Here is an 11,631-nt window from a genome sequence, read left to right on the forward strand (position 1 = left end):
ATTGGCAGCAGTGTGAACAAGATGCACTGCAGCAACTCGCCAAGGCTCCATTGTCAGCACAAGATGCAAGAGAACTCCCCCCACCTGCAAGATTCCCTCAAATGCACACACCATCCTGACTTGAACGACACCATTGTTTCTTCTCTACCATTGGATCAAAACTCTGCAACTTCCTTCTGAATAGTGTGCCAGCACCAGTTGAAGAAAGTGACTCACCATCAACCTCTCGAGGGCAATTAAAGATGGTCAACAAATGCTGGCCTTGTCACTGATGTTCACATCACATGAAAGAATAAATTAACTGCTACAGTAATTGAGAATGACATTGTACCCGTGAAAAAAATCAAAATTACACAAATAAGTGAAAGGAGCAATATCAACTGTAGAGTTATCAGATCTGGATTTAATGTTCTTTGACAGTTTACAAGAATACTTCAGTTTATTAGGAATGTAGATTATACGCTTCAAAGTTACATCTACATTAATATAATCGCCAGATGAGTTCTGTTAATAGTTTTGCATCACAGTTAAGCCTGTGCTTGTGCTGTCTTGGCCAGTGCTTTGAGGTCGGAGATACATTTGGCAATGCTCTCTTTCTCCTATGAAGAGAAAAGTTAAATATTAGCGGAATCATGGATCCCTACAGCGCAGAGGGGCCAATCGGCCCATCAAGTCTACACCGACCCTCTGAAAGAAGAACAGCCTATCTAGTCCAACTCCCCTGCAACCCCCTAATCCCACCTAACTGTTGGACACTAAGGAACAATTTAGCATGACCAATCCACCTAACCCACACATCTTTGGACTGTGGTGGGGAAACCGGAGCACCCAGAGGAAACCCATGCACACACGGGGAGAACATAAACTCCACACAGTCACCCAAGGTCGGAATTGAACCCGGGACCCTGGAACTGTGAGGCAGCAGTGCTAACCACCACACCTCTGGGAATTTCTGTCAGGCTAACAATTACATTTGCATCAAATCATTGAATGGATCCTTCTGGGTCTACAATTTTGAATAATCTGCTGCCTGTTTAATTTTAAGAAAACGGAAAGCATGGCTGCTGTGCATTATTCAGGACTTTGTTCAAAAGATAGACAAATTATCTCAGACATTGAAAAAGATTAACAACCCCATACTATTCATTACATTTCCATTCCTTTCACTTGTAAAGAAAGTTCTCATCTAGGTTTACACTGTGCCAATCAGAATGTAAAAATCAGGCCAGACCATGCAGGAGAAATGTTAGGAATCTCGCCCACAAACAGCAGTCGACGCTAGATCAGCACACACCTCCTCCACCCCATCCCCTTAACCCAGTAACCCCAATTAACTGATCTCATCGAATAGCAGAGCAGGCTCGATGGGCTGAATGGCCTAGTCCTTTTTTCATCATAAATTATCATAGAATTTACAGTGCAGAAGGAGGCCATTCGGCCCATCGAGTCTGCACCGGCTCTTGGAAAGAGCACCCTACCCAAGGTCAACACCTCCACCCTATCCCCATAACCCAGTAACCCCACCCAACACTAAGGGCAATTTATCTTGGCCAATCCACCTAACCTGCACATCTTTGGACTGTGGGAGGAAACCGGAGCACCCGGAGGAAACTCATGCAGACACGGGGAGAACGTGCAGACTCCGCTCAGACAGTGACCCAAGCCGGGAATTGAACCCGGGACCCTGGAGCTGTGAAGCAATTGTGCTAACCACTATGCTACCGTGCTGGCCTCGCCCTATTCCTGTTCCTAATTTGGCGAGCACTATTACAGCCTGGAATGCATCAGTTCACTGGTAATATTTCACGTCACACAAACTCAGCTAGGGTAGGTTTCTGGAAAGGTAGATTCTAGTTCGCCAGGGAAATGTAGCTGCCGTTGAATCTGTTGGAAAACTGCTGTGTGGTAATTTTCATGGATTATCCTCAATGATATATTTGAAAATTAATTTGCTCTCCAGCAGGCAAATCAACTGAGGAATCCACAATGGTGATCCAGGAAGATCCGAGTCAGTCACTTCCAGCCTGGTAGATGCTGGTCTAGTAAAAGGAAAACATCAGATTTCCCACTGATCTAGTAACAAATTCTGGGCATCCGAATTCCAGAGGAACACAAAAACAACTCCCATGTTTTATCTGGAGCTCACAGTTCAATTTCCTGTGTGAAACATTGTGCAGGTGCATAAGGTGGTTCAGAAGCATAGTCTGCACAAGCTCTTCTTCAAAAGAGATGGGAAAGGGAAGAAAAATCGCAATGAAGATTCAAGGAATGGAAACAGAACATTCCTTACAAAATATAGACAATAAAAGATTAGCAAAATGTTATAACTAGACTTCTAATCAACTACAAACATTATTTGGATGCATCTGTTAAGCATTACGGAAACGCTGCCGGTTTCAATTGTTTTGGATACTATGACTTATGCACTTACGTGCTGTAAATCAGATACATTTCTGTATCTGAAAGTTTATTAGGGCCACAATTGATGTACAATTCCCAAAGAATCTATAGCTGTTCAGCACAACATTGTTTTTACATAGTAGCATTGGTAAATTTGTATCAAGACACATATTATGATTGTCTGTATGAAATCAGTATCTTTCATCGTTATCTACCTGCTGTGGTGAGATACTTTGGATTACATTCTTTTCCACCCAGTTAGCCATATGTTCTTGTGCAAGCCTTCGCTGCAGATGCTGGAGACCGACTTGGTAATCCAGACGTCTCTTCACTGCATCATACACCATGTGCAGCCGTTCACGGTAGTTGGTTTCCAGCATCATTGCAACATTATTCTACAAACAGACAACAACTGTTCAAACGCCTGCAGATACGTTCCTTTAATCACACTTGTAACATAATGGCTGCAGTCAGTGTGAGAAATCCATACTTCTATATACACCTTCGCCATGATATTTAATGCTCTATTTTTCATGGATCACTGTACAGTTTCCCCTGCCCTTATTGGTACAAAAAAAAAAAATCCAGCAATATTGTGAATGCTCAGCAGGTTTGACAGCATCACATGAGAACATCTCCACTGTGAACCTTTTCGTCAGAACTGGGCGACATTACGGAACAAAAAAGGGAAGGAATCAGAAAGGAAAGGATAAAAATAGAATAAACTGTAAACTGTTGAAGTAGACGCACAAGATTGTTAAATGGCACAATTAAATAGCACAAGACATAGGCGGTCAAATAAATGAAAGATATTTACAAGTTTTAGAATGCAGGAATAGTTTTTAAAAAAGAGTTTAAAATGCTCAGTGTAAACAATAGGAATCCAGTTGGCCTGTTGTATAAAATGGTACTAGATTAGCCACAGAATGTATATTTTGTAGCTTGTACCAGCTACAGAAACTGAATATGACCCCTGTTGTAAAGTTCTTGAGGCTGGATAGTAACTGACCGGTCGGAAAAAATAAGTCATTTTATGGCAAAAAACGAAGAAAAACCTTTCAGATTTTCTCCATCATAAATACCAAAAGCCAGCTGCAGCAGTATTAACTCAATCTCATAAAAACTAATTGCTGGAATATAAACATCTCATACTTCATGCTGTACCTCCAGTTTAGGAGGTTAATTCCACATCTACCAGACAAACAAGTGAGTTTCAAAGGTGCTTGAACTTATATTGGATGAGTATAGCAGGAAGTTTGTCAAATTATTCACAGGATGTCAAGTTCAATGATATGTAACAGAGAATTCTGGTATCACATGAAACTGCTCCGCCCACTTGGACTGTGCTTTTCCCTTTAAAGCAATAACTGGCATATAGCACTTTAGAACCGTAGCCACTGTTAAACTATACATAAATTGAGGTCTAACAAACAGTAACAGAAAGCATGTTTTAGTAATGTTGCAGAAGGGCTAAATATCGGCTAAATCACAGGCGACGAGGACATCATTCATTTACCCAATTCAAAACTGTTGCAAGTGACAAGACTATTATGCCAATTAATATCAATAATTAAAATTGGACCAAATTTACCAATGAAACAGAAATGCCTCCATACCCGCTTTGCATCAAAAAGGTGATGTCGCCCCTCTATTCTCCACTGTTCTTGCTTTTCCTCTTTGATAGCTACGTCCAGGCTGTTTATGGCTGCGTCTTTCACTTCCTGAGCTTTTTCAACTTTGGTCTGTTAATAAAAGTAGACTATATAGAACAAAGCTGAACCATAAGTATTTTGTGAAACATTGTGAGAACTTACACAGACTATTTCTTAGAGGAACATTAGAAAAGGGATATATTCAAAAAAAGGTTTTTGGAAGGCAACGTTTAACCAGCGGCTGGAAAGGTCACTAGCTTTCCTCGAACTACTTTCCTCAATGTGTTTATACAATTGCACAAAAGTCTCTGTTTAATACAACTCACAAAGCATTTCATGTACTTTGCTAAATTAAGGAATCACAATGGAACAGAATTCAACCTTGGCATGATGTAGCTTGGATCTCTCAGGAAATCAAGGGATATATAGAGAGAATTGAGTTAATGGAGATCAGTGATGATCGTATTGCATAGCAGAACGGGCTCGATGGGCAAAATAGTTTATTCCTGCTTCAATTCCTGACATTGACATCTAGATTTCATACCAAGCCCCTTTTCAATCTCAGTACACTTACCTCATTCAATTTGTCAGCAAATTGTGCAACGTCCTTGCCAAACTTTTTGATGCCATAGAGGACAACAATGCCAATTGAAATAGCTGAAAATGTTTCATGGTTAATGACATAAATTTCCTTTGATAGAAGGTAAGTCATCAGCCCAGTGCCGAACATATAAGGGCCTATAGAGGAGAAACAAATGAGCAAATAGAGATTGGTCACCTTTAACAATGATTTTAGGACGCAAGTTAGAAAGTTTCCTCTGGCCATTAAACGTTTACAATAACTCAAAATACTCATATCTCAAATCTGTAGAAGGCAGCATAGATTTAAATTTCAACAGATCCCCTTGCTTGGAAATTAAATTTGTACACAAATTCTGTATCTCAGACAAAGTCCAAACGCAATTCAGTGTTAGCTTCATTATTGGCTGAACACATTAATCTCCACAGTATTAAATATGTCTCTCACAGATCCTGATTTAGTGTTAATGACACTTTGGATAAAGTTCTGTTAACCTGCAGGTGATTCATGAATTTGAAACAGGACCTTAGTTGCTCATTTGCGTCAGAAATATTTCCAAATATCAAGTTGGGCTGTAAACTTTGTAGTTCTGATCCAAGAACAAAATATTCACAATAACGGTTCTTACAAATGTGAAGCAGTATTGTAATGCAATACACAAAGGGTAAACAAAGCAATTTTGAGGATTACATAGGATGCACGGTCCACACAGTCACACCCGTGTTCATACTCCACTCAAGGAACTTACCACACATCCACTGAATTTGCAAAGATATTAAGTACTCACCCGTTACCCCAGTTTTGGGGTACAAAAACTGGAAAAATTCTTCTGGAATCAGACCATAGCGAACTTTGCCTCCTTCCTCAGGTAGAGGTGGCACTGGGCTCAGAGACTGACAGCTCGTATGAAAAGTCCTCGACACCGGTAATAAACTGGGAAATAGAATCAATTAATAATGCTGCATGGTTTGCAGATTTCAGACAGATATTAGCAAATCATAGCATAAAACATCATTCGACATTTGTATTTTTTGAGTGTGCTCCCTGGATGCAGTGACACTCCATTATTCTGTTAACCTTGGACCTGCTGAAAAGAGCACCCTCAATATTTCATCAGTTTTCCAAATCAGGACAGTAGAAAATGGACTTCTGGTAAAATATGTGGGTGAAAATGGACACACCGAAATAAGAAATGGAACAATTTACAATGTTTCGTATCCCATAGCCTGTGTCCATTTGAATAAACCTTAGCCAATATATGAAACTGCTGTTAACTTCCGGTGGCGGCGATGACGTAGGAAGCCGCACATTTGGGAGCTCCCGATTCAAACGGACTTTTCGGCTCTTTTTAGAGCCCAAAACGGAATTTTTTTCAACGTCTCCCGGTGGGAGAAGGTGTGCTGATCGACTTTCTCCACATTTCATGACACGAACTCGGAGTGGAAAGGGGGAAAAAACGGCAGCAGCTCCCCAGAAAAAACGGGGGAAGGAATCCAAGATGGTGGCCGGCGGAGCACCAGAGGAGTGGAAGCTGTGGGCCCAGGAGCAGCAAGCTGCTCTCCTGCGCTGTTTTGCAGATTTTAAGGCCGAGGTGCTGAGCTCTCTGCAGGAAACGAATAAAAAGCTTTCGGAGATTCAGACGACCCAGGGTGCTGCCATCCAGGCGTTGCAGGAGCAGGCCACTGAACGAGAGGAGGAGGCCGTGGTCCTCGTGAGTAAGGTGGAGGGGCACGAGGCACTCTACAAGATGTGGCAGGACCGCTTCGAGGAGCTTGATCACCGCATGAGGCGGAAAAATCTGAGGATCTTGGGCCTTGCGGAGGGGCTGGAGGGGTCGGATCTGACAACCTACGTGGCCACGATGCTGAACTCGCTAGTAGGGGCCGGATCTTTCCATCTGCCCCTGGAGCTTGAGGGAGCCCACAGGGTACTGGCCAGGAGGCCTAAGGAGAACGAACCACCGCGTGCGGTGCTGGTGAGGTTCCACCGGTTCAGTGATCGGGAGTGTGTGCTGCGCTGGGCCAAGAAGGTGAAGAGCAGCAATTGGGAGAATGGGGTAGTACGGATCTACCAGGATTGGAGTGCGGAGGTGGCTAAGCGGCGGTCCGGGTTCAATCGGACAAAGGAGGTGCTCTATAAGAAGAAGATAAAGTTTGGAATGTTGCAGCCCGCGTGCCTGTGGGTAACTATTTGGACCGGCATCATTATTTTGATTCCCCGGAGGAGGCGTGGGCCTTTGTGCGGGCGGAGAAACTGGACTCGAACTAGGGGTTGGGGGTTGCGGGGTCGGTTGTAATACTTTATTGCTGGTTTGTGCTGTTGCTGTGTTCTCTTTTTCTGTACTTTTGTAATTTTGATATGGTTATTTATTGGGGTGTTGGTTCTGTTTTTTGTTGGGGGGCATTGTTTAGAGTTTTGTATCTTGCGGGGTGGGTTGGGGGGGGGGGGTTTGTTGTATTCTGTATAGGGTTGGGGGTATGGAGTGGGGCTGGTATTTGGGAGCTGCGTCAGAAGGGTGTGGTGGGGCAGTGCGAAAGCGCGGGCTTTCCTCTGGTTTCCCGCGTTGCGGGGCTGGGGGTGGAGACGATGACGGGTTGGGGGGGGCCTTAACTGGTTCTTCCCCGCGCTGGAGCGGTGCCTGGAGGAGGGACAGGATGGGGGATGATCCCACTTTGGGAGGGGTCGGATTTTTGGCGGAAGTTTCCGGGGTCAGCAGAAGTTAGCTGACCCACGGAAGTACAATGGAGGACGGTTCGCGGCTAGGAGAGTTCCTAGCCTGGGGAATACCGGGTTGCTGCTGGCAGGCTCAGGAAGGAGCTGGTGTGGGCCGGGGGGACAGAGGTGAGGTGTTGTCGCTGTGGGGACTGGGTCGGGCGGGGGGTGCTGGCCTGGGGCGGGCAGTCGATGGGAGAGGGACACCCTCTGATCCGGTTGGTCACCTGGAATGCGAGAGGATTGAATGGGCCGGTGAAGCGGTCAAGGGTACTTGCTCCTCTGAGGGGGCTAAAGGCAGATGTGGCAATGCTTCAGGAGACCCACCTGAAGGTGGCGGACCAGGTCCGTCTGAGGAAGGGGTGGGTGGGGCAGGTTTTCCACTCTGGTTTGGATGTGAAGAACCGGGGAGTGGCGATTCTGGTGGGGAAAAATGTGTTATTTGAGGCATCTGAGGTGGTGGTGGATAAGGGGGGTAGGGGCAGGCTACAGGGAGAGACGGTGGTATTGCTAGTGTGTATGCCCCAAATTGGGACGATGCGGGCTTTATGAGGCGTATGCTGGGATGGGTTCCGGATCTAGAGGCGGGAGGTCTGATTATGGGGGGGACTTCAATGCGGTGTTGGATCCTCCACTGGATCGGTCCAGTTCCAGGACGGGTAGGAGGCCGGTGGCGGCCAAGGTACTGAGAGGGTTTATGGACCAGATGGGAGGGGTGGATCCATGGAGGTTTGTGAGGCCGAGGGCACGGGAGTACTCTTTCTTCTCCCACGTACATAGGGTCTATTCTCGGATAGACTTCTTCGTGGTGAGTAGGGGACTGATTCCGAGAGTGGAGGAGGCCGAATATTCGGCCATTGCAATCTCCGACCACGCTCTGCATTGGATGGAGTTGGAGATGGGGGAGGTGCGGGACCAGCGCCTGTTGTGGCGGTTAGATGTGGGGTTGTTGGCGGAGGAGGAGGTGTGTAAGAGGGTCCGGGCAAGTATTAAGGGGTACCTCGAGGTCAATGATACGGAGGAGGTCCAGGTGGGGATGGTCTGGGAAGCCCCGAAGGCAGTGATTCGTGGGGAGCTGATATCCATCCGGGCATACAAGGAGAGGAGCGAGAGGGATAGACTGGTGGGAAAGATGCTGGAGGTAGACAGGAGGTACGCGGAGGCACCAGAGGAGGGACTGTTGGGGGAGAGGCGCAGCCTACAGGCTAAATCTGATTTGCTGACCACTAGAAAGGCGGAGGCACAGTGGAGGAAGGCACAAGGGGCAGTGTATGAACATGGTGAAAAGGCGAGTAGGATGCTGGCTCATCAGCTCCGCAAGCGGGATGCGGCTAAGGAAATTGCTGGAGTGAGAGACAAGAGTGGGAATGTGGTGCGGAAGGGGGTAGAGGTGAATGAGGTCTTCAAGGACTTTTACGGGGAACTGTACCGGTCGGAGCCAACGGTGGAGAGGAGGGGAATGGAAAGGTTTCTCGACGGGCTTTCTTTCCCGAAGTGCAGGAGGAGCAGGTGGAGGGGTTGGGGGCGCCGATTGAGCTGGAGGAGCTAGTTAAGGGGATCGGGCAGATGCAGTCAGGGAAGGCGCCGGGGCCGGATGGGTTCCCGGTGGAATGTTATAAAAGGTTTGTGGACCTAGTGGGCCCCTTGCTGGTGCGGACACTTAATGAAGCGTGGGAAGGGGGGACTTTGCCCCCTATGGTGTCTCGGGCGCTGATTTTGTTAATCTTAAAGAGGGACAGGACCCCCAGCAGTGTGGTTCATACAGGTCCATATCTCTCCTCAATGTGGATGCCAAGGTGCTGGCAAAAATCCTGGCCACCAGGATAGAGGACTGTGTGCCAGGGGTTGTACACGAGGACCAGACAGGTTTTGTGAAGGGAAGGCAGCTGAACACGAATGTGCGGAGATTGTTGAATGTCATCATGATGCCGGCGATTGAGGGGGAGGCTGAGATAGTGGTGGCGCTGGATGCAGAGAAGGTCTTCGATAGAGTGGAGTGGGGGTACTTATGGGAGGTGTTGGGGAGGTTTGGATTTGGTGATGGGTTTATTAGATGGGTGAGGCTGCTATATGAGGCCCCGATGGCGTGTGTGTGGCCACGAATGGGAGGAGGTCGGAGTACTTCCGGCTTTACCGAGGGACCAGGCAGGGTTGCCCCCTGTCCCCCTTGTTGTTTGCATTGGCAATCGAGCCGCTGGCGATGAGGGATTCAGAGAGGTGGAGAGGTTTGGTGCGAGGTGGGGAGGAACATAGGGTGTCGTTGTATGCCGATGACCTGTTACTGTATGTGGCGGACCCGGTGGGAGGGATGCCGGGGGTGATGGCGCTGCTAGCTGAGTTTGGGACCTTTTCAGGCTATAAACTAAATTTAGGCAAGAGTGAGGTGTTTGTGGTGCACCCTGGAGACCAGGAGGAAGGAATTGGTAGGCTCCCGCTTAGGCGGGCAGGGGAGAGTTTTAGGTACCTGGGGGTGCAGGTGGCCAGGAACTGGGGGACTCTTCACAAGCATAATTTCACCAGGCTTGTGGATCAGATGGAGGAGGAGTTCAAGAGGTGGGACATGCTGCCATTGTCGTTGGCGGGGAGGGTGCAGTCCGTCAAAATGACGGTGCTTCCGAGGTTCTTGTTCCTTTTTCAGTGCCTGCCCATCTTCATCCCCAGGGCCTTCTTTAGGAGGGTGACTAGCAGTATTTTGAGCTTTGTGTGGGCACATGGGACTCCGAGAGTGAAGAGGGTTTTCCTGGAGCGAGGGAGGGATTGAGGCGGGCTGGCGCTGCCCAACCTTTTGGGGTACTATTGGGCGGCCAATGTGTCAATGGTGCGTAAATGGGTGATGGAGGAGGAGGAAGGGTGGGTGGAAAAGAATGGAGATGGCGTCATGTAGAGGTACGAGCCTGGGTGCCTTGGCAACGGCGCCGTTGCCGCTCTCTCCTAAGAGGTATACCACGAGCCCGGTGGTGGCGGCGACCCTAAGAATCTGGGGACAGTGGAGAAGGCATAGGGGGGAAACAGAAAGCTCGATGGAGGCTCCATTGGGTGGAAATCATCGGTTCATCCCGGGGAACACTGATGGGGGATTTAGGGGATGGAAAAGGGTGGGCATCGGTAAATTGAGGGACCTGTTTATTGGCGGGAGGTTTGCGGGCCTGGGGGAACTGAAAGATAAATTTGGGCTTCCCCAAGGGAACATGTTCAGATACTTGCAGGTAAAGGCGTTTGCTAGGCGACAGGTCGAGGGATTCCCTTTGCTGCCCTCGCGGGGGACGATGGACAGAGTGCTTTCGGGGGTGTGGGGTCGGAGAGGGGAAGGTATCTGACATTTATAAGGTAATGCAGGAGGTGGAGGAGTCGTCAATGGAGGAGCTGAAGGCTAAATGGTAGGGGGAACTTTGGGAGCAGATAGAGGACGGGACTTGGGCGGATGCCTTGGAGAGAGTCAACTCTTCCTCTTCATGTGCGAGGCTTAGTCTCATCCAATTCAAGGTGCTGCACCGGGCCCACATGTCCGGGACTAGGATGAGTAGGTTCTTTGGGGGTGAGGACAGGTGCACCAGGTGTTCGGGGAGTCCAGCGAATCATGCCCATATGTTCTGGGCATGCCCGGCACTGAAAGAATTCTGGAAGGGGGTGGAGGGGACGGTGTCGAGGGTGGTTGGATCCAGGGTCAAACCAGGGTGGGGACTCGCGATTTTTGGAGTTGCGGTGGAGCCGGAGTGCAGGAGGCAAAAGAGGCCGGTGTCCTGGCCTTTGCGTCCCTAGTAGCCCGGCGGAGGATCTTGATGCAGTGGAAAGATGCGAGGCCCCCAAGTGTGGCGACCTGGATCAGTGACATGGCGGGATTTATAAAATTGGAGAGGGTCAAATTTGCCCTGAGAGGATCAATACAAGGGTTCTATAAATGGTGGCAGCCTTTTCTGGACTTCCTGGCTCAAAGATAGGTATCTTGGTCAATAGCAGCAGTAACCCGGGGGGGGGGGAAGAGAGAAAGAGAGAGGGGCGGGGGGGTGTTCCTTATTATAGTTTCTATATTTTTCTCTATGGTTGTGTAACTTAACATTGTGTTAATTTAAGTTGTTGTTAATATGTTGTGTTGTTCATTGGGGAGGGCCGAATGTTTATGATTGCTATCATTATTGTTATTGTTAGTATTTCATTATGGTTCGATGTTGCATAAATACAATATTTTTCAATAAAAATTATTTGAAAAAAAAATGAAACTGCTGTTACTGACCTGGCGCTGATGGGTGCTGATGTCTTCAGAGCAGAAGCTGAAAACAGATGACACAT

General features: G+C 47.7%; 1 protein-coding gene across 1 annotated transcript; it reads right to left on the reverse strand.

The window, feature by feature from the left end:
* Positions 1 to 381: 381 nt before the first annotated feature.
* On the reverse strand, positions 382 to 11,631 carry atp5pb (ATP synthase peripheral stalk-membrane subunit b). The gene is made up of 6 exons (XM_038819625.1): positions 11,576 to 11,631; positions 5,420 to 5,565; positions 4,627 to 4,790; positions 4,017 to 4,142; positions 2,616 to 2,795; positions 382 to 599 (listed from the first exon to the last, which is right to left on the reverse strand). The coding sequence occupies exons 1-6, from the start codon at positions 11,629 to 11,631 to the stop codon at positions 528 to 530; spliced, it is 744 nt and encodes a 247-aa protein (XP_038675553.1). The 3' UTR covers positions 382 to 527.

The sequence above is a fragment of the Scyliorhinus canicula genome, chromosome 15, assembly GCF_902713615.1.
Source record: "Scyliorhinus canicula chromosome 15, sScyCan1.1, whole genome shotgun sequence".
NCBI classification, from domain to species: Eukaryota; Metazoa; Chordata; class Chondrichthyes; order Carcharhiniformes; family Scyliorhinidae; genus Scyliorhinus; species Scyliorhinus canicula.